The 25,000-nt window shown below is 46.1% G+C and overlaps 1 protein-coding gene across 3 annotated transcripts in view; it reads left to right on the top strand.

Moving 5' to 3' along the window:
• Positions 1-25,000, top strand: part of LOC147027167 (CUB and sushi domain-containing protein 3-like) — a 1,179,270-nt gene that overhangs the window by 499,608 nt on the left and 654,662 nt on the right. For all 3 annotated transcript variants that reach the window (XM_085883358.1, XM_085883359.1, XM_085883360.1), the window contains one exon: positions 13,636-13,823. In XM_085883358.1, the coding sequence (XP_085739484.1) occupies positions 13,636-13,823 (188 nt within the window). The remainder of the gene's footprint in view (positions 1-13,635; positions 13,824-25,000) is intronic.

Here is a 25,000-nt window from a genome sequence, read left to right as displayed (position 1 = left end):
CGAGACAAAGTGGGCGTGAAGGCTTTTTGATCCATAAATTTGCATATATCGATCGCCCTGGAGGCGGGGCCAAATCGCCCCTCGCTCACCGATTGGACGGCAAAAAGTGGGCCTGTGTCGTTTTTGATCCGTTTTTGAAGCACAAAATCCGTGATTTTGTACACGCTGTTCGGCGCGCGCCCTGCACGAGTCCAACACCGGTACCCACAGCGGGGCAAGAACGGTGGCGATGCGACGGTTGCGAGGTGTGATGGGAAGGTCGTGGCGGTTGTGGTGAAGCGGCGTTGTGGTTGGTGGTTGATGTTGTGACTGGTGGTGGTAATCATGGCGGTTGGTCCAAAATAAAGATAGCAAAAGAAAAACGGCTATCCTGAAGAGTCGCAGCACGCATAAATGACATGTATTCCCACTAGACAACGGGTTTGGGCCTAACTACACATGTACTTACCAAGATATCTCACCTAAGGGACCTGAATGGTGGTTTGCGAATTTGGTAAACACAACACTACCCCCTCCCCTTTTTACAGACTCGTCCCGAGTCGTCAAATTTTCGTGTGCCATCATGTGTAGTTTTCCCCTAGTACATTTTACCTACGGATCCCTGAGTGCGACATTCATGGTATTCGTGTCCCCAAAATAAATAACCTGAGGGCTGCGTAACTATCTAAACAAACTCACTCACACGGACGACTTAAATAAAATTGCTGGCGCTAAGACATACATGCCGGGGGCGCACTCATATTTACAGTACATCTTAACCTTAACTTACAAATTTTACACTAAACCATGGCCCAGGATCATTGAACTCTGCAAAAGAAAAGCAGTTAGCAGGGAGCCAGGCTGCTCGCATGCAGTCTCTGGCTCAAAACAATGCAGGTGACAGGGAACGTGGCTGGCTGCTCACACGCAGTCCAAGGCCTTCCCTTTGAACTGAACGCAGTGAACCACAACGGTGCATGGGCTGCACAAACGCAGTCTCCGTGCCAGCTCAAGTGGCACACGCAATGAACACAACGAATGGATGGATGAATGGATGGACGCAAACACGGTGCACGGGCCGCCACTGCAGGCCCGTGTTGTAGCTGCCAACAGGGCAGTTCTTGCAGCTTGCAAACTGTTGCTTTCTGATCCTGGCGCACATGGAAACGAACAGGGGGGGGGGGGGCAAAGCAAAAATTGAACGGGGCTGGTGAACGTGGGCAGTGGGCATGGCATGGCAAAGGCAGCAGGCAAACACAGCCCGCAGAAGAAGGCCGCTGCAGGCAAACACAGCCGGCAGATGAACTGGCCGGCACAGGCCTTGAAGAAAAACAGCCAGCAGATGAACTGGCCGGCACAGGCCTTGCAGAAAAACAGCCAGCCGGCAGACGATCCAGCCGGCACAGGCCTTGCAGCTAAGCAGCTGCAGATGAAGCTGGCCAGCCTTTGCCGTTCAGTGGAGGTTGGTGGAGGGAGTGCGGTGGTGCTGGCCACTTGGACCTACCTACCTGTCTCCCTCCCAACCTATCGCCTTTGCCTGTCACTGTACATACCCTCTCCCTTAATTTGTCAAACCCCAATTTAGCCCCAACTTAATTTTTTTCTTTTGTTTTTATTTTTACTCCCCCACTATAAATCGTCCCCTAACCCCCTTTATCGTCCTTGTTCGGCTAACCTATCCTGTCACCTAGCCTACTCCCAACCCCTACGTTCCCTTCCCGGAGGGGAATAAGGGAGAGCTAACGTCCTGTGTCGAGGCCCAACGAAGCCTCAGAATGGCCTCCCCAGACTTCAGCGATCTAACCCAAAGTGGGTCCAGCGGCCCACAACGAGAGCGAGGGGATGGATGGTGCGGAGGGGTACATCTAATCTACCCTAACCATTTAACAGTTAAACTACCCCGGGGCTTTCAACAAGCGCCTCTCGCTTAAACTATTGGTTCTAACAACCCAGATTCCCGTCGCCTGTGTTGGTGTCCTCACAATTTCGGGCCTCGCCCCCACCCCCTCTTTCTCTCCGTGCCCTCACACGGTCTCCTGGCTGGGACACGTGGCTCCCTTTGGCAGGCACGACCCTCTGCCGAATCTCCCGCTATGGCACCCCCGGGCACTACACTGCCTCCGAGCCTACCAGCTCCCTAACACCGGGGAGTGCCCCCCCTGGCACCTCCCCTGAAACGCACACGTGGCAGGTCGGCCTCCCGGGCCCCTTTCCGAGGGTCACCCGTGCCCACAACACTGCCCACGCGGCTAATGGCGCCCCAGGCCCCCGCACCAAGCAGGCGCACCCGTGCCCACTACTCTATCCCGGCCCCCCATGGGCCCATGGCCTACCGCGGCCGACTAGCCTGGTGCCCGGGGTACCCACTCAGCGATACTCACCTTTCGCAGCCACGCTCCCAAGCCCGTCAACAGGGCTCCTGCACCCCTCCAAATGGGTCTCGAGCCTACTTTCCCACCAACAACAAAACGACCTCCATTTTTCAATTTGACTAACCCAGCTAACTCACTTTACTCTGACCCCGGGGTCCCTTGGGCGGGAGTCACTCCTCCCCCCAATCACTCATCGCACCATGCATTCCCCATTCACTCCATACACACAGACCCGCTGGCCTCACTCACTCAACATGTACTCACCTCACAACTCTCCAACACACACACACCGCTGAACTCTGCCATCCTTCTAACTACATCCCCTAACTAACTCGTGCTCCCACGTCGTCCCTTAAACTATAGCACGTTCCATTTAACTCTACGTAGCTAAGCTACGTCCCCTCTACACATCCAAAGTCTGTCCATGTCTCCTAATCTCTTTAATCAATTTCCCCACCTAAATCTGGCTACAATCCCTCTAACTAATCCATTCCACGGACTCCATGAGGACTTACCCCTGCCCCATGGAGTCGGTCTAGCTAAGCTAACCCTTCCCCCTAACTAGTTTCCATCCTGTGCCCCGGTAAGGGGGTCTTCCACCCCTTGCCCAGGAATCCTGTGCACCCGAAAGTGAGGCTTGTTTTTTTTTTTTTATTTTTATTTTTTTCCATGCGCAGCACCTGCGCGGCAACTCGCGCACTTTGCACCTGCCCGTGACGTCATGCAGCTGCACGTGTTCCTCGTCCCTCCTTGGACGGTACCATCCGGCAGAGATACCCCTCCTGCCGGATTCCAACCCCACGTGCAGCCATGACGTCACCGTGCGCATAAAAAAAACACAAGCCCCACGTCTCGAGGGGTTCCCCACGCGAACACATGTGCTTTGCCCGTTGGAGCTTAACACACACGATCGCGTGGAGAACCCGTCCGGTCCAAATCCATTTACCTGCCTAAACTTTGTCCGTCCGCGGGATCGGCAAATCCACCGCGTGCGTTTCCGGACCGGGACTTCACTCTCGCAAGCGAGCACGTGGCGGTCTCGTGCGTTGCACAGCACGAACCGCGTGCTCACTGCTGGGTGAACCCGGCACGGTCCCCGAAACAACTACAGCCGCTACTCGGCTTTCGTTTCTCCCATGTCGCCGTCTCCGTCTCCATTCAACCCACGCACATCTGTGTGTTACGACGCACACAGTCCACTCCATCACATTCACACCGGGAGACGCGGCTGCGTGCTCCCGCATGCCAACCGACATCTCCCTCACATAGCGCTCTCTCACACACACGGTCTCCCTGGCACACAGCGACCTTGCACACGGCCGTTCACTCACGCGTGCGGGGGCACTCACCCGCGGTGCCTCACTCGCACTCCGTGCCTCATCCACACACGCGGGGGCACTCAACCGCGGTGCCTCATCCACACTCCGTGCCTCACTCACACACGCGGGGGCACTCACCCGCGGTGCCTCATCCACACTCCGTGCCTCACTCACACACGCGGGGGCACTCACCCGCGGTGCCTCATCCACACTCCGTGCCTCATCCACACACGCGGGGGCACTCACCCGCGGTGCCTCACTCATACACGCGGGGGCACTCAACCGCGGTGCCTCATCCACACTGGCCGTTTCACTCACACACACGGCCTCTTCCACACACGGTGCCTCATCCACACACGGCGTGCTGGGAAGCACGTATTCCGGCACAATCGCCACCACACCACTCACACACGGGGTCGCTTCCACACACGGGGACGCACTCACACCTTGCACCACACACACAGGGACAACCACACTGGCGATTCGAGTCCCCACAAGGGTCTCCGGGGCCTCTATACCCCCCAAGCTCTCCGTGCACCCGTCCACAGCACTCGTCCCCTCAACCTCGCAAAGCACGACCGAACTCACCTGGTCGTGACTCGCCTCAAGGGGGCAGACTCCCTCCCCTCGTTCCTGGAGGAGGCCATCCAGGTGCTCGCACTGGGTCTCTACACGCTCCGTGAGCTCAACCCCATTGTCCTCCACTACCTCCGTGTGTGCGTCACTTACCCCGTCCTCACCGTGCAGTCTCTCCTCTATCGTTCCCTTCCCGGCTACCGTCACTGCCAACTCTTCACCCTTTACCTCCCTTGTCTCCACTATTATTTCCGTTGTCGTCACCTCGTGTCTCGTCTCACACGTTTTGGTCTCCCCATTTAATTTTTCCCTTTTGGTCACCGTCGATTCCTCTGTCACGACCCTCGCCGAACACGCCCCCCGAATTATTTTTTTACCCGCCTCCACCGCGGGCCTGTCAGCCGTTGCACCCCCTTCCAGCTCGTTTGCTCCCACACGTGGAGTCGCCATTCCCAGCTCCCTGGTCACGGCCTTCATGCCCGCCTGCAGGCATCGGCCCATGTTCTGCGTCTCACCCCGTAGTTCTTTCATTTCTTTTTTCATTTGCTGTGTATTCGCATCCATCGTCGTTTTTACTTCGTCCATTTGCTTGTTCATGTTCGCAATCATCTTCGCTGTCGTTTCCGCATACATTTTTGCCAGCATGGTGAATAGCTGGGTCATGTCGGGTGCGCTTGGGTGAGCCATTTCGGCAGGGGTCGGGGAAGGGTTTTGGTGGAGAGGGGGAGGGGAGGTGTCATACACCGCGGCCGCTGCCGCACCCATTTCGGGCTCCGGGTTTAGTTGGGCGAGTCCGTGTTCCTGCACAATCAACATTTCCTGCTCGGGGATTCCATCCTGGACCATGGATTCTACACATTCTACATCCATTTCTAATACCCCCGGCTCCCGCTCGCCTTGGGACGCCATCTTGCTTCTCGTGAAGGGTTAATTTGCTCGCTCGTAATTTGGAGGGAATCGGGGGTCGCTTCTCTCACCCCTGGACCGATTCCCGTGAATTTAGCCGGAGACAGGAGAGCCCGTTTTCCTGTTCTCCGATAGCAGTGCCGCGAGGAGGGCGATGAATTTGTATCCCACTCCTGACACCAGTGTTGCGGTATTCGCGCCCGCCGGCGTGCTGACGGCCACGTAACTCGAATCGCGGCACGTCGCCCACCGGACGGACAATCCAGTCGTGACCCTCTCGGACTAACGCCGGGAACCAGTCACGGGTGGACCTTTCGGTCTCACCGCGATCGAGCCAATCAGCCCCCGCGTGGGATAGGGTTGCTCGCCAAATTCGACCTACCTAAGTACCCACGCGGAGGGTAGACCGGGCGATCGCACCTCGCCGCAGGTCGACTTCGGACACGGGCCACTTAAGCGACCCGTTCCGTACTATCGGGATAACCGAGCGGTGTTATTCGTCGACCTCGACGGTTCGATTAATTATCGGGCGTATTCAGCCCACTACCAACCCTTTACGTGAAGCAAGATGAGGATTCAATGAAGGAAATGACGAAGCGAAGCGGGAAACAGTTCAACACAAAGCACATTTATTCGCGACGAACGGAAAGCACACATATACAATTCCACCAAATGCACACAGAAAAGAAAAACACAATTCAATTTACACAAAAAGCAAATATAAAAGAGAAAACACAATGCAGAGCTAATACCGACTACCGAGCACACGGCAACACTTATACAATTTTACTTCACAGACGGCGCCGACAACACATACCCAAAACCAAGGAAAGAATACCCTCAAGGATGAGGCGGGCCTGAGGCCGAGACCGGGTCGGGCCTACCCGTCTGGTGATGAGACGCGGAGCGGCGATGGTGCCTCAACTCCGCGGGCCTCGCGGACAGTGTCTGGTAGGGGGTGGGAAAGGGGCCCCCTTGGTCGCACTATCTCAGCGCGGGGGGAAACAGGAGGGGGTTGCTGATGCTCGGGGTATAGAGGATTTTTATTATCCCGCGACGAGCGTCTCCACCTCGGCCAGGTCGCGCTGTCGGCCTCCCTGGGGTGCAGCTCCCGACGCGAGCACCCCCTCGTCTGGTGTCGCCGCCTTTCCACAGATCCGTCCCCTCCGTTCCGACTCCAACGCACACGACGACCAGCTCCTTTTTGCCAACTCCACCGCCCGCGAAGTCTTGACTCTCTGTTTCCGACTCTCCTACTCTCCTACTCTCCGCCTCTGGACTCTCCTACTCTCCGCCTCTCGACTCTCTGGACTGACGAACACGGTCCTTTTATCCGCCCCGTAGCTTCGCCTTCTCATCTTTGACCCCCTCCCTTCGACCTTTCACCTCGCTCCCCATTGGCCCGAGACAAAGTGGGCGTGAAGGCTTTTTGATCCATAAATTTGCATATATCGATCGCCCTGGAGGCGGGGCCAAATCGCCCCTCGCTCACCGATTGGACGGCAAAAAGTGGGCGTGTGTCGTTTTTGATCCGTTTTTGAAGCACAAAATCCGTGATTTTGTACACGCTGTTCGGCGCGCGCCCTGCACGAGTCCAACACCGGTACCCACAGCGGGGCAAGAACGGTGGCGATGCGACGGTTGCAAGGTGTGACGGGAAGGTCGTGGCGGTTGTGGTGAAGCGGCGTTGTGGTTGGTGGTTGATGTTGTGACTGGTGGTGGTAATCATGGCGGTTGGTCCAAAATAAAGATAGCAAAAGAAAAACGGCTATCCTGAAGAGTCGCAGCACGCATAAATGACATGTATTCCCACTAGACAACGGGTTTGGGCCTAACTACACATGTACCTACCGAGATATCTCACCTAAGGGACCTGAATGGTGGTTTGCGAATTTGGTAACCACAACAATATATATATATATATATATATATATATATATATATATATATATATATATATATATATATATATATATATATATATGTAAATATATATTTGCTGTTTGCAGAAAGAAATATTGACACAAATATGCAATTTAAAGAGCAGGTTGCGGGTCACCAAACATGTTCTGAAAATTTATTAATATGATTATATGAGCATTAAATAGTTCGATGCAAACTATTGTGGTTGCCTCACTAATGGGAAAATTAATGAGATTTAACTCTGAAGTTGTTTTTTTTATTTTTATTTTAAAAATTTTTTTTGTATACCTTGTCGAGGCTCGTATGAGGCTGTTGAATGAGGCTATTTCTCGTATGAGGCTCGTATGAGGATATTTCTCGAGGCTGTGAAAAAAAACAGCCGCGTGCCATATATGGATGTTGACGTCACGTTCTCCAACACAAAGCGGATGCTCACTCGCTCATTGAAGAAGTATCCAGTTCAGCGGGCCGTTCTTTCGCTTTTTATGAGCTTGCAACTATCGATTATATTATTTTTTTATTTTGAATTATTGTAGAACAAAGTTATTTGGATATTTGTACATCATGCCTCGTACGTGTGTCGTCATGTTTTGCGAAAATGGCTGGAAAACGGGTGATCGCTCCCACCGATTCCCGCAGGAATAAAACATTCGCCGGCAGTGGATATGATTTGTACAAGCAAAACGGTCGAATTTTCCCCTTAAGAAAACGGGTAAAGAGGACCGTTTTTTGGATAGACTTGTCATTTGTGGTGACCATTTCACAGCCGAGGATTACGAAGGCATAAACACATCTGATCACCACTCTGTGAATATGAGTTGTTGGTTGACAAGTTCTCCAGATACTGCTCTGGCACAGAATCGATTGTTGAGTTTAAGTGAGAAAAATCTTAAAATGTATTCTTGAAGAGAGCATGGAAAAACACATAAATAAACTTTCTGAAAAACACAAGCATGAAAAAATTTCTCAACAAATCAACTTATTGTTGATTAAATTACTTTTTTTTAACAGCATCAGCACATTGGGCTATTTCATTTCAATTGTAAAAAATTGATCAATTTTCCACTTTTTTTTCTAAATTTGGTAGAATATTTCCCAATGAGGCCAAACATGTTTTGGTATTTACAGTATATGCCACAACAGTCTCTTTGACAGGTGGGGTTTGTTCTAACTGTTCACTTTCGCTACGGTCAAGCTCAGCTGTCAGAAAGACTTCAACGCCAAGGCTACGGTGTATTATAAATATGGGTCCATTATTGATTCATTCTATTTCTGACTCTTGAGCGACTTGAGGGTTAAAAATTATTATATCAAGTCACAGACTCATCAAACTTTACATTATTTTATGCATCGAACAAGAAAATGAAAATCTACAAACCACTCTGTCTGGTGGAGTCTGTCAGTGTGAACTGCTGGACAGTCAGTCCTGTCACGTGGACACGAAATAGGCCGTTTTCTGGCACTTGCAAGTGGCTCAAATTTATATGGCTCAGGGCCAGGAACTCCATAGTATAAATTCCCATTATCCTGTGACTCGTCCTCTGCAATATCGGAATGAAAACACTCAATTTCATTCGGCTGAAATCACTCTCTGATTCGCATCTTGCCATTGTTCACACGCTGTTTCCGAATGTTCACGAAGTTTTCGGAGAACGTGACGTCTTAGCATCTTCAGTAAATTCCGGTCTGTTTTTCGATCACTGACAAAAGTTTTGAGTTAAAAGTTATTTTTAGCATATTTTGAGTTTCAAATGTAAGAAAATAAATTCCCAACGATTATTAATGTGATTACAACCTTCAAATCACATGAAGTCATCAGCGACCCAAAACCTGCTCTTTTTAGAAGTAGAAGGCGCTTCCAACCAAAAGTAAAAAACTAAAGCAACTCTGCTAATTTGAGCAAAAAAGCCAGAGCAAACCCGGTCTCAGGGCAACATTTCACCGGATACTCTATTGTGCCTGATGAAGCCGGCTGCGATGGCACGATCGTCCCACCCCTTGCCCCCAAATCAAGCACAATTGTCCCACTCATCCCAGGCACACTCATCCACAAACCCCACCCTTTGCCCTGCCTCTTTCCAAATCCTCTCATCCCACCCCCCTCTGGACTCCAACCACACGCCACCCCCTCCATCCCCCACCCCATCCCCTCCATCCTCCCACCCAACCCCCCTCCGGACTCCCACCCTACCCATTCCCCTTTCCTCCTCCCACCATACTGCTCTCCATCCGGACTCCCACCCCACCCCTTCCCCTCATTCCTCTTACCCAATGCTGTCCCTCCGGACTCCCACCTAACCCCTTCCCCTCCCTCCCTCTGGACTTCCACAAATAAAATTATTTTACACCACAAAGCAGAATAGAAGTATTCAATTGAAGTCAATGATGTCATACACAGTGACATATTTTGGAAAATTACTTTACACAACGTATTAATTTGAATGATTTTACACATTAGGTGACATACCTCACACAGAGGCAATTATGTCAGTGTTATAAGCTGCAACGGAACTGAAAAGGGGCGGGGGGGGGGGGTCAAAACAGCAGAATAAAAGTATTCAATTAAAACCAATGACTTCATATGCAGTGACGCCTTTTATAAAACTTTAATACTTTTTTGCCGGTAATTACCACTGCACTGTGGTGCGGGACTGAACGAACACACACACACACACACACACACACACACACACACACACACACACACACACACACACACCCACACACACACACACACACACACACACACACACACACACACACACACACACACACACACACACACACACACACACACACACACACTACACACCAGCAAGGGTTCTGCACAAGAGGGTGCCTGAGATGTATCCACACTATATAGGCATCCATTACACAGTTAAAAGGATTTTGTAGCCAGGAAAGAAAACTGTTGCGGTGGAAAATGTCATGCCGGCCGAAGGTGCTGCTGCAGATGGAGCCTTTGAAAGAAAAAGATCTGCCCCCTGCAAGAAAAGCTTTGTCAACTGGCCAACTTGTTTTTAACATTGCCAACACATCATTTGGGAATTGATCCATGGATGCTTTTCTGGCTCACGAGCCTTCATCAGCATGGAGTACATCACTCTTAAGAGAAGAGTTGGAAGTTTTACCACATGGCATAACTGTGAAATAGTGCCTCTTTACTGTAATGGTGACCCTTGTCTCACCCCATCAATTTTAAAAAGGGTTCCAACCAATCGTGGGTGCCTGTCCACCCTATTTAGACATCCATTGCACAGTTCAGGAGGAATTCAGCAACCAGGATTTTTATTTTTTTATTATTTATTTTTTATTTATTTTTTATTTAGAAGGGGTACGACTGGCTTCAGCTGCAATTTGCAGTTTGTGTAGCCTGTGAAAGACACACAAGTGTGCACTGCAAACAAGCAGCTAGTCTCAGCTGCCATACCATAAAGTAATGCCATATGGCAATTAAGCTGCTATATAGTCACCACCAAGACCCTGATGTTGTTTAATGGATCGACGCCGAACTGGAAGGTGATGAAGTCGAAAATTGAGTTCATTTAAAACTCTCAACAAACTACACACACAGCATTCCGGAAACAACTAAGCAACTCGTGACCAGCTTTTCTTCTCCTCTTCTCTTTGTTGTCTGCTTTTCCATATACGTACTTGCTGATATCGTATTTGTGTGTATGTATATGTATGTACATATATATCTTCTTCCTCTTTCGGCTTGCTCCCGTTAGGGGTCACCACAGCGGACCAACTGTCTCCATTTCGCTCTATCCTCCACATCTTCCATTGACACTCCAACCACCCGCATGTCCGCCCTCACCGCATCCATGAACCTCTTCTTTGGCCTTCCTCTTCTCCTCCTGCCTGGCGGCTCCATCTTCAACATCCTTATACTCTGTTTCCCTCCTGTGCACATGTCCAAACCATCTCAATCTCGCCTCTCTCACTTTGTCTCCAAACCGTACTCCTGCCGACTTTCTTCATCTCTCTGACTATCCCACTTCTTTTTCGCCAACCCCTTCTTCCTTATACTTTCCTGTACTTCCTCATTCCACCACCAAGTCTCCTTATCTTCCTTCCTCTGTCCAGATGTCACACCAAGTACCTTCCGAGCAATTTCCAACTTCACACTCATTACTCGGTCAGACACCCTCCTCACCTCCAATACCCTCTTGACATGATCTTCCTTTAGGATTATCCCGACACCATTTCTCCTCCCATCCACACCATGGTAGAACAGTTTGAAACCACCTCCAATGCTCCTCGCCTTACTCCCCATCCACTTGGTCTCTTGTACACACAGTATGTCCACCTTTCTTCTCTCCATCATATCAGCCAACTCTCGCCCTTTGCCAGTCATCGTCCCAACATTCAGAGTTCCAACTCTCACCTCCACACTTCTACCCTTCCCCCTCTCCCACTGCCTCCGGACTCGCCTTCCCCGTCTCCTTCTCCTCCTTCGCCCAGCAGTAGCACAATTTCCACTGGTACCCTGCTGACCACCGGTACCGGTGGCGGTCGTTGGTAACCCGGGCCTCGACCGATCCGGTATGGAAATTCGTTTTGTTGTCTGCATAATGATTTGGCATAGGTTTTTACGCCGGATGCCCTTCCTGACGCAACCCTGGTCGCCTCTTACGACACACAGGGATATGGTACACCTATTCTAACCGGGGCATACACCGGGCCCAGTACAACTGGTGCTCATTTCGCCGACCTCGGAAGGATGGCAGGCTGAGTCAACCCCCTGGTGTTTTCGACTTGGTTTTATATATATATATATATATATATATATATATATATATATATATATATATATATATATATATATATATATATATATATATATACATATATACACACATTATATATATATATATATATATATATATATATATATATATATATATATATATATATACATATACATACATATATTAATTCAGTGTCCCAACGGGGCTTGAACTCAGGACCTCTTGGGTCCCAAGCCACTGCCCTTACCACTGCGCCAACACCAGGCATAATATATATATATGCATATATATATATATATACATATATACATATATATATATATATATATATATATATATATATGTACATATATATATGTACATATATATATATCACCTCCCAAACATATATGTACATATATATATCACCTCCCAAACCCATCCACAAAGTTTTGTCATAATCCGTCCACATCGTTTTGAGATATCGTTCAGTTTGTCGTTTTTGGCCCCATCTCTCATTGGGTGAAGAATCACTTTAAAACTTTCCTGAATCCAGATCCAGATCCACATCTTCACCATAATCGATTCAATCCGTCCTTATTAGTTGTCATCCATCCTAACTATTCACCAAGTTTCATCCGAACCCGTCCATCATGTTTTGAGATCTCCTGCTTACAGACAGACAAACAAACAAACAAACGTATGTACATATATATATATATATATATATATATATATATATATATATATATATATATATATATATATATATATATATATATATATATATATATATATATACACCTTTTGTTGGCTTAATGGTTAGGGTGGCGGGCTTTGGATCCTGGGGTCCTGAGTTAAAATCCCCCTCGGCTGTTGAATTAATACCAGGTGGGATTAACTCAGCCTGTCATCCTTCTGAGGTTGGCAAAATGAGTGCCAGAATGTTAGTATCCTGTGTCAGAGTGGCGACCTGTCCAGGATTGCGCCCAATAGCCAAGGAGACTGCTAAAGCAGCACCAACGCTCTGCACAGAGTATGGTCCCAATCTCCTCCTCATATATATATATATATATATATATATATATATATATATATATATATATATATATATATATATATATATATATATATATATATATATACATACACACACAATGGCATATATCTGGACCTTAACCAAAATCTAATCAGCTTGTTGTTGTCACCTCCCAAACCCATCCACAAAGTTTTGTCATAATCCGTCCACATCGTTTTGAGATATCGTTCAGTTTGTCGTTTTTGGCCCCATCTCTCATTGGGTGAAGAATCACTTTAAAACATTCCTGAATCCAGATCCAGATCCACATCTTCACCATAATCGATTCAATCCGTCCTTATTAGTTGTCATCCATCCTAACTATTCACCAAGTTTCATCCGAACCCGTCCATCATGTTTTGAGATCTCCTGCTTACAGACAGACAAACAAACAGGGGTGAACCTCCTGATTGGCTGGAGGTAACATTCTTTTTACATTTTAAAAACAGCATTATATTACAAATTCATGTCATCAACATGGGAATGTTTTAAAATCGTTTAAAGCATTGCGATGCTTTCTGATAATGTTTTTGTGCTGTTTTTTTTTTTAAAACTCTTCAAATCAATGAATTCAAAACATTTTACAGCATTCTACCCTTTTCATATTCCGTGACGATGTTTTTGTGTAAGCTCGGTAAATAATGTATTCCCTTCTATTTTCTTTTCTGTTTAAATACCATTCCCAGGATATTTGCTTCGGTCTCGGTAACCATCCTTCACATTGCCGCTCCCCACCTGCCCTTGCACAGCTTTCAAACAGAACCAGAGTATGATGTTCTGGAGGTGTTTGATGGAATCTCGGCCAGCACTCCCCTCCTCGCAGCCCTGCATGGGACTGCAACCCCAGCCTTTGTCGCAAGTAGTAGAAATCATCTCTGCTTGGTCTTCACCAGCGACAACAGCCATACGGAGGCTGGGTTTCACCTCAGCTTTAAGCGTAAGCATTTTGCATTGAACTCTCGTTTTTATTTTATCTTCAATCTCGTCTATCTTCAATCTGCCATTTTCACATTTTACTTGTGGCTATATCAGTTTGTATCACAATTGCTTTTGCGTGAAATTTAATTATCTATCCAATCCAGTCAAAAAAGTGCCAGGCACGACGGTCACGTGTTCTTTATTGGCATGGGCATGGAATTGCTGGGATGAATGTAAAAAAAAATAAACCAAAAAAATATAAAACAAAGTCGATTTCAAATCATACGTGTGTAGATACTTCATTGTACGAATGTATATATATATATATATATATATATATATATATATATATATATATATATATATATATATATATATATATAATGCACGGTAGATCTGACAGGATGGTACAGAGTTACGGCAATTGCATTTGAGCTCTGCAGTACGAGCCTGGTTTTGGCTTAACGGTTAAGGCGGCTGGCTTAAGATCTTAGGGTCCTGACTTTGAGCCCCTCTCATGCTGTTGCAATAACAGCGGATGGGTTAACTTAGCCTGTCATCCTTCTGAGGTCGGCAAAATGAGACCAGCTTACTGGGAAGAATGAGTCATTCGAGTGTCCTGTGTCAGAGTGGGGACCCGCCCAGGATCATGCCCCCGAGTCAAAGAAAAACTGTCTCGGCAGCACCATGCGTCTGACAACATGAAAGGAGTGGTTCTTCTTTCTTCTTCTTTCTGTACTCCGGATTTGATTCCTCACCAGACTTTCAACTGGTGAATTGGTACTTCACAGATAGGGGTGTAGCATCGCAAAGCACGGCATCACTTTGTCGCGTTAATTGGTGATCTCACCATGAGTAGGCGAGTACCGCGATGGCACCCTTAAAAAATTACAAATACCTGTCCTGGTTCGTGCCGTGAAAGAAAAATCAAGCCATGCACTGTATTCCTTGTTGTAGAGCAGCTTTCACAGCCCTGAACCGGCCTTCGGGCAGAACACTACAAAGAGAGATGCTAGGACTTGTAAAATGCATTTATTCTTTTTATTTAGTATTATTATTTGAGCCTTTTTCAAACTTTCTCACATTGTCCTGAATTCTAATTTTCTTTTCCTATTTCCACCTTTGATTATTTCTTTGCCTGCCAAGGTACCGGTGATTTACATCGAATGGAGTTCATTGTATTAGCTTTGTATAAACCAAACCTTGCAACATTACCTTTTCATGAAGGCTGAGCGAGTACTATGCCAAATGACTTGATGGTGCCTTACGGATGTGTTTGTGTGTACCTAAGCTTGGTTGATGGGATAGCTTTTTGCAATCATTGCTTTTGCACTGAACCTTGAGAATGTCTACCAGCTTTGATTATGTTGTTGCCTTTTTAAAGCTCAATCGATAAAATGGAGTGCTTTCTAAAACGATCAAGTTTGAAACGATGTTATCCATTGAAACCGGCTTTGATTGGAAATATTGCGAATCGACATAACTTAACTGCATGCTGGGTTGACAGGATGGCCGAGACCATGTGTGGGCAACCCATTGGTCAATGGCCATGTGTGGCCATTTCGTATAAAATGTGTGGCCAACTCGTGTAATCATCGATAGTGTGTTTTCTTCTTTGCTGGATTACAAGGTTTTGCTACGTCGTACGCCTTTCATTGAAAGTTTTTGTGTTGTTAAAGGCAAAATAAATTTGAGAATTATTATAATTCACTGTTTTTTAGTTCAGTATTATATATTTTTTTACTTTTTAGTGTTATATATTTTTACTTTTTCATATCAGTATTTTTAGTTATATATATATATATGTATATATATATATATATATATATATATATATATATATATATATATATATATATATATATATATATATATGTATGTATATATATATATATATATATATATATATATATATATATATATATATATATATATATATCAAATTTATTTTTCAATATACTGTCCTTATTATTTTTGCGAAAATATTCTGTTTTATTACCTTTGCCACCGAACATGAAGGAGGTTATGTTTTCACCCCTTTCTGACTGTTTGTTTATTTGTTTCTTTGAGTACAGGATATCTCAAAAAGTTGTTGACGGATCCGGATGAAATTTTGTGGGCAGGTTTGGTGTGCAACCAGGACAAACTGATTAAATTTTGATGAGGATCCGGATCCAACGACGAGAATTTTTAAAGTGATTCTTCACCATTGAGAGATAGGGCTAAATCGATATATAGCACGATATCTCAAAAAGTTGAAGACTGATTTAGATGAAACTTTGTGGACAGGTTGGGTGTGTGACAAGTAAGACTTGATTCCATTTTAGTGAATATCCGGATCCGAATCCGGATCTGATAATTTTTTAATTGATTCTTCACCATTGAGGGACAGGCCGAAACCGATATATAGCACAATATCTCAAAAAGTTGTGGACGGATTTGGATGAAATTTGGTGGAGATGTTGGGTGTGTGACAAGGCAAAATTGATTCAATCTTGGTGAAGATGCGGATCCGGCATGATGGCATGATATTTCAAAAATATATTGGGCTCGATATGTTCTCATGGATCAGGCATTACGTGGCAGAGGTATACGCGCTACGGAGTGCTCTTCCAGTTTCTCACTGTTTTCTCAGTTATAATTTTGCTCATTATATCAGTCTTGGGCCCATAATCAATCACTGCCTTTTATATCGTGACTCTTTAACTTCCCACTTAAAAGGTTTGTAATCCATTCCATCAAACTCATCTTATGTTGTTCACCACTCCCCCACCACACTTTCTTCTCAAGGGTACTTTTCATGTCATTGGTAGTACTAGTACGTGCCCGTAAAAAAATAAAAAAATAATAATAATAATAGATAAACCACACAGGCCGTTTCTTCGCTCTCATGTGCCCATACGTGCGTGACCCGGAAGTTCGATATTATTCGCAGTTATGATTATTCACAATTTATTTTTAATACCCAATTATTCAATTAGCGCCAACGTATTTTATCTTTTCGCAATGTCGTGGCAAGGAAAAACAAAAAGAGAAGAGAAGAGAGAGAAAAAATTTACTTCCTTGTTCGGAGCATACCAGCACTCTGATGTTCCCGAAATTTATACACCGTCTAATATGAAAACGATCATAACTTGGGCCATTCTGTTTATCTATAAATGCGCAAAAGAAATCGAGAAATTATTAGAATACACAAACTCATCACTCTCCGGAAGCCCGTACGTTGTAACCCGTAATGGGGAACGTGGCTGTGCTTCCCTTCCCCATCGGCCACGCCCACGCAAAAACGTGTCTTCCCATTGGTTTGGTAAATAAATGGCCATAACTTGGGAAGCACTTGTCCGATTAATATCAAACCTTCAAAAGGCACATCCTCAGGTCCCCAGCAATATACCTGGCAAGTTTCAATTAGATCGGACCAGAGGTTGTCGAGAAACAGCGGTCACACACACACACACACACACACACACACACACACACACACACACACACACACACACACACACACACACACACACACACACACACACACACACACACACACACACACACACACACACACACACACACACACTGCTGGAATTATAGCTAGATTAATCCGTTACTTATTCGATGAAAAAACACATTCCAATCCAAAAATGGCATCCATTCTATCCTTTATGCATGGGACGAACAGCTTAGATTATGGGGTGGACCATCGTTCCGCAATTTTCAAACCACCATTGTCCTTGAAAAAAAAAATTACAGAGTTGCTGGAATATTTACTGTGTAGTTAACATGTCCAACCAAACTTGTTCATTCACAAGGAGCATTCAAAAGGTTGCTTTAATTGAGCACTCACGATCGTACAACAAACGTGATTAGTAAGAAAAGTCTTTCCTTGCTGATGACAAAAAAAGATATAAATACAAGCACATTATCCATGGGATGATTGCATCACCCCTCTCCCCCTTCCCCCATAATCACACACACACACACACACACACACACACACACACACACACACACACACACACACACACACACACACACACACACACACACACACACACACACACACACACACACACACACACACACACACCTGTGGCCAGTTACAGTACCTTCAGAATGTATTCACACCCCTTGACTTTAGTCACATTTTGCTGTGTTACAATCTGAATTAAAAATGGATTGAATTTAAATTTTTGTCACCGATCTACATTAAATACCCCACAATATCAAAGTGAAAACATGTTTTTCGAATTTTTTATACAGCAATTAAAAATGAATAGCTGAAATGTCTTGTGTCAAAAAGTATTCTGCCCCTTTGCTGTTACACTCCAAATTGAGCTCAGGTGCATCCAATTTCCTTTGATCATCCTTGAAATGTCTCTTCACCTTGATTGGAGTCTACCTGTGGCCATATCAATTGATTGGACACGATTTAGAAAGAAAAACACCTTTTTATATAAGATCCAACATTTTACAATGCATGTCAGAACAGGAAGTCCACTAATAAGTCCAAGGATCTGTCTGTAGAACTCAGTGAGAAAATTGTGAGGATTCATGGATCTGGCGAAGGGTATAAAACAATTTCTAGATTGTTGAAAGTTCCCAAGAGCACAGTGAGCTCAAGCATTAGGAAATGGAAAGAATAGGGAACAACCCAGACTCTTCGTAAGAGCTGGACATCTGACCAAACTGACCGACCGGGCAATAAGGACCTTGGTCAGTGAAATGAGCAAGAACCAAATGACCACTCCAACAGAACCACAGAGTTCCTTGGCTGAGATGAGAGAACTTTCCGGAAGGACAACAATCTCTGCAGCACTTCACCAATCTAGGCTCGATGAGAGAGTGGCCAGACGGAAGCTCATGAGAAAAAGGCACATGACTGCAGCCTGGAATTTGCAAAAAGGCATGTGAAAGACTGAGAGCATGAGTAAAATATTCTGTGGACTGATGAGATTTAAATTGAACTATCTGGCCAGAATGCAAAGTGCTACGTCTGGGAGAAACTGAGCACAGCTGTAACATCTACCTTTTCAGCATCAGGGACTGTAACCAGGGACGTCAGTGAGTTGTAACCGATCCAACACCATCCCTACATTTTCAGTGTCAGGGACTGAGAGAGTTGTAAGGACAGAGGGAACAAATAATGTAGCCAAATACAGGCAAAACCTTGAGGAGAACCTGCTTCAGAGTGCAAAAGACCTGAGATTGCGGCCAAGATTTAAATTCCAACAGGACAATGACCCCAAGCATATAGCCAAAGCAACACTGGTATGACTTCAGAACAAGAATGTGAAAGTCCTTGAGTGATCCAGCCAAAGCCGAGACTTCAATCCCATTGAGAATCTGTGGAAAGATTTGAAGATTACTGTTCACTGACACTCCCCATCCAACTTGACAGAGCTTGAGTAAATCTGCAAGGAAGAATGGGAGGAAACCCCCTAATCCAGATGTGCAAAACTGATGCAGACATACCCGAGAAGACTCAAAGCTGTAATCACTGCCAAAGGTGCTTCTCCAAAGTATTGACTCAGGGGTTTTGAATACTTATTGATGCAAAACGTTACAGCTTTTCATTTTTGATTAATTTGTTATAATTTCTAAAAACATGTTTTTACTTTGTCATTATGGGGTATTTTGTGTAGATCGCTGGACAAAAATTATATATTTAATCCACTTTAAATTCAGGTTGTAACTCAACAAAATGTGACAAAAGTCGAGGGGTGTGAATACTTCTTGAAGGCATTGCACATTTTGGCTGTGAGTAAATTCACGTCCCACTTTCTTGGAATTATTACATTTGGAGGCAACAATATTTGGTTATTTCAGTGCTGTTTTGAGGCCAGAAAGATACGCCGTGAATCTGACTTCTGATATGTTATTGATCGATCAAAGCAGAAAGTAATTCGTACAGAAACACTCTCAAATATGGCTTTTGAGATGTGTAGCACAGCATGAGAATATGAATGCAGCACTGTAGTACACACAGGAAGTGGTCTCTTTTTAAAGTTTGGCATGATGAAGTGTGCCTGTGAATCTTCACTATTTTACAAACTAGATGTACGCCACTTTACTGAAAAATATGCACATGCAGCATGCTACAAGCACATTTTATCTTTTTGGAAGTTTTATAGGTCATCAATATCAATCCATCCATCCAATGGAACCATACTCTTTGCAGAGTGTTGGTGCTGCCGAAGCAGTCTCCTCGGCTATTGGAAACAATCCTGGACGGGTCGCCATTCCGACACAGGATACCAGCAAACTGGCACTCATTTTCCCAACCTCAGAAGGATGACAGGCAGAGTCAACCCCACCTGGTATTAATTCAACAGCCGAGTGGAATGTGAACTCAGGATTGTCGGATCCCAAGCCCACCACCCTAACCATTAAGCCAACACCAGGTATTAATATCAATATTGAGAATGGACCCATCTGCCGGCATGAGTACAGGATTGAACGAAATTGTGTACATTAAAACAGCAGATTCAAACAGGATCGCAAAACCACCCGTCACTTTCAAACATCACGTACCATTTTAAAAGAGATTATAGCATGGGCTTCACTTGAAGTATGCGACTCTAACTGCTGCTGCCACCTGTTTAGCTGCTCTGGAACCGGACTGCTCCGAGGGGCTCACACCGCACCTGGAGATGCCGGGATGCCAAAGAATGTGCGAACTGGACAAACTAACACCCCTTGAGCAGCCGGACCTGCCGCCAAGCCCAACCCCACAGTCCAATCCCCGAAACACAGCTCAGGCCAGGAGACCTGAGAGGCTCTCTCACCCTTGCTGCCATGCTTATAAACATCGGGCGACGCCAGTATTTTGTGCTTTTATTTAATTTCCGCTCATGCTTTACAACCAGAATGTGATAAGCCCCAGAATCTCTCAACCCAAGCCGAATCTCAAAAATTCAAACCGCGGAATCTAACCCAGCAGCAGCCCCGACCATCAAAAAAGTGCCCATCCTTCAAAGCCGTACACTCCTCAACATTCCGGGCTCAAAACACAACACAACACAACACAACACAAACACCACAGCACAACATAACCACTTCCAAACCACAGCATAACCACCTGTGGGAATTATCACAACTACCCATTGTTTATCACTTCATTAAAGATGTTAGAGGAGTGAGAGAGGGAGGAGAGGAAGGAGGTGTGGGGAGCAAAGACAAACAAAGAGATGGGGAGAAGGGATGATTGATAGATGGAGGGTAGAGATGGATGGATGGCATGGAAGGGAAGGGATGGATGGAGGGGATGAAAGTGGATTCATAGCAAGTTCCACAGTTGTTCATGAACATACATTACTCCAATCTCACAGAGTGAACATGAGGTGTAAGGAATGAATGAATGAGTTCCCACGTGCTATTCCTTCATTATGCCATTTCATTCCCTGCAGCATTGGCAATGAGCTTGGGTTTTGGAAACAACTCATAATCTCAAAAGTACTCCACCAGGTGGTGTGTCTCGGAGTGTCTCCAGGCACTGCTAAGCATGACCGCTCAGAGGTTCCCATACTGTGCTACCTTTTTGGCTGCTAGTTGTATCATTGGTAAGGGATGCGGCAATGTCGCTGATGCAGTGCCCCTATTACCAGTATACTGGTGCTCATTTCGCCAACCTCAGAAGGATGACAGGTTGAGTCAACACCCTGGTGTTAATTCAGTGGAAAATGGGGCTCAAACTCAAGACCCGAGGATCCCAAGCCACCACCCCAACCGCTAAGCCAACACCAGCCGCTCAGAGGTGAAGGCTACATTTTAAACTTTTGTCAAATTTCACTAACAGAATGGAACATGTTTTTACAAAAGTACTTATTTTACGTTATCACCGATAAACATCGTCTTGAATGTGAATTTGTAATTTTATTTTTAAAAATGACAGCGGTGATAAAAATAGGTCATTTATACCACCATGTACAGTATCACCATGACTTACAAACACTGTTTAGGTCCATCCATCCATCCATCCCTTCCCTCCATGCATCCACCCATCCATCCCTTCTACTCATCCCTCCATCCATCCATCCATCCCTTCCCTTCATCCTATCCATCCATCCCTTCCCCCCATGCATCCACCCATCCATCCCTTCCATGCATTCTCCCCCCCCCCTCCATCTGTTGATAAGTAACGGCAGGCTTGGCACCGCACGATACCATGGGGCACCACACAGGCAGGAGGGGCTTGAACTTTCTCCGTCATGCGATGTATTTTTGATTGTGTTGTGCAGAGGGACAATGTTGAGGGACATTGTGAGTACTTTTACCGGCTTGCAAACAAATATCCAAGCAGCTTGTAGACAGCTCGCCAAGTGGCTTAAACACTCAAGCAAGTACTCCAATGAAAAGTTGAATACAGAACGGCAGTCTTGGCAAACAATTAGCGATCGCCGATCGGTCATATTAAACACTGCCCGGAGTGTCAAACTTTATGCAAATTGGACAAGTAAACACTTTCTTAGCAGTCAGAATTACAGCAAAGATCAATTCCGCAGTTGAAAATTTTGAAATTCAGCTCAGGTTAAGAGATTCGAGAGTTTATTGCATGTGAGGAAATAAAATAAAGCCATGAACACTGTCGTCTCCAGGCAATTTATAAGCATTGCGATGTTTCCAGCGATTCATTGGTATGAAGATGAGGCATTTGATGATACGAGTGAGGAAAGTGAAAAAAGAAATTTGAGTGCTTTATGGTGAAGAAACCTTTGCAGCCTGCATCAAGTCAAGGCATTGTTGAGCAGACCGAACAGGTCAGGTCAGGTATGGGAGCATGTGCCAGAACAGCGCGTCGCTGCGTCCACTTTCCGCCGGTACTCCAGGGGCCTCCGTCTGGCCATCATCTGCGAAATCAAGGTCAGAGATCTTGACATTCCCAAACGATGCACCGCAACTTGATATCTCCAACATCCTCCTGAGAATCCAGTCCATACAAGTGCTCAAAAGTGTGGGGGCCAGTACACACCACTGACTAACTCCATTAACAACTGGAAATGTCAGAGATGGTACCACCACATCTCACAGCACTCTCAGTACCAGAGTAGAAGTTCAGACATCAGATCGATCAGTTTTGGTGGCACCCCACGAAGACCAAGAATCCTCCAGAGGACATCCCGATTCACTGAATCGAACGCTTTACAGAGATCAACATAGGCTGCAAGCAGCCCCTGCCGAAACTCTCTTCTGCGTTCGGTGAGGACCCGAAGAGCAAGGATACGGTCAATCGTTGACCTATTTGGTGTAAAGCCTGACTGCTCTGGATGCTGGTGCTCAAGCAGATGGTGGCGAACCCTATCAAGAATTATCTGAGCAAACAGCCCGGCACTGAGAGCAGCGTCACCCCTCGGTAGTTGTTGCAGTCTTGGCGATCACCCTTCCCTTTCCAGAGAGGGACAACAAGACTCCTCTTCCAGTCATTTGGGATGATGCCTGTGTTCCAGGCAGAACACAGAACTGCATGCAACGACACCAGTGCAGCATTTCCACCAGCCTTCAGAAGTTCAGCATGGATGCCACAGATCCCTGGAGCTTTACCCATTTCAACCGGTTCACCACAGCCTGTATTTCCACAAGCGAAGGTGGACCACAGTTGATTGGAGGGTGAGCAACAGGGATTGTAACACCCCTGACGTCCAACTCGACAGCTGGTACATCAGCCTGGTACAACCGCTCAAAGTAACCGGCCCAGCGGGCCTTCACTTCGGACTCCTCTGTCCAGAGCCTCCCACCCTCTGCTCTAACTGCAGAACACCAAGAGATGGGCTTGGATGAATGCAATGCGCAAATTCCCCTGTAAGCAGGACGAGAATCACCTGTCCACAGGTGATGCTCTACCCCCTCACAGATTCCTCACACATAGGCCTCCTTGTCCACCCTTAGCGCACGTACAGTTTTACGCCTCAGCTCGGTGAACAGCTCAGCTCTGCCATTCAGCCTGGCCCTGCGACTGGTCAATGGTATTCAGTGTCCTTTGAGAGACAAAATTCTTCTTTGCCCTGTGGTGAGTTACAAGCCATCCACCGGCAACATCGAGGACGGTGGTCTCGAAGGCACTCCACAACTCTTCAGGACCCCCCAAAGCACCCAGACCCCCCAAGTGTCCACTCAGCCTGTTCGCAAACTCCTCAGCTACTCTCTCATCCCTGAGCTTGCCATCATCCAGCCTTGGCTGGGATGGTACCATTCTCCAGGATTTAAGGTGCAGCTTTAGAGTTGCTACAACAAGCCTGTTGTCAGTATTGAGGAACTGAGCACTCCGGTCGACCCTGCAGTTCTGGATCATCCTCCAACGACCGTCAATGAGGACATGGTCAATCTCCTTTGCCACACCGCCAGCATTGGAATACCAAGTCCAGTGATGAGCTTGTGGGCGCTGAAACCATGAACCCGCCACCCTAAGTCCATGACTTCTTGCAAAGTCAAGGAAGTTAGTGCTATTCTGGTTCATAGTTCCTGACCCATGGGGACCAACACACACCTCATAACCATCCCTATCAGTTCCAATCGATGCATTGAAATCCCCCAAGACAAGAAGTGTATCTCGTCTGGGGCACTGATCAACCATATTGATCTCTCATTGGTTGATCACTGATCAACCAATGGGCATATTACAGCAATGCATGCTCTGATCGAAAGATCTCGGTGCAGTATGTGATCCGATAGTTTTTAGGATTCCCAATCGATTGAGGCATGTTCCGAGGCCTGACAATGTCAAGGTCACCCACGACGGTCAAGGTCAAACATATCAGGCATATCTCAGTGATCCATACTCTGAGATTATTGAAGAATGTGAACTCATAGTTTAAGAGGGGACAATCGATTCCGACATGTTCCTCTGAGGCCCTTAAAGGTCAAGGTCACACCATAATGTTTTACGATGCATATATACATATATATTAGGGTGGTCCAAAAACGTCGAAAAGAATAGAATGTTGCTCCACAAGCTTAAAATTACTCTAATATGATCCAATAACGCGCATAAATTTTTTAGCTTGATCCGAGGTGATTTTGAGGTCGCTCCATATGACGACTTTTAGTCTCATGATTGAATAAATTAGGGTATGGTCAGGTACGATTACAGGTACTTCTGGATTTCCGAGGTGGAAATGGAGTGCATTTTCGAACTCGATGGTGTCGGTTTACTCTAAAAAATGACTGCACCGACGTTGAATTCACTACCATTTCGAAAATATGACC

This window comes from Eptatretus burgeri, chromosome 5 (assembly GCF_056783735.1).
Source record: "Eptatretus burgeri isolate ZD-2024b chromosome 5, Ebu_testis_v1, whole genome shotgun sequence".
In the NCBI taxonomy this organism is placed as follows: domain Eukaryota; kingdom Metazoa; phylum Chordata; class Myxini; order Myxiniformes; family Myxinidae; genus Eptatretus; species Eptatretus burgeri.
The sequence above is the reverse complement of the archived record's forward strand: the minus strand, read 5'-3'. Positions and strand labels throughout refer to the sequence as shown.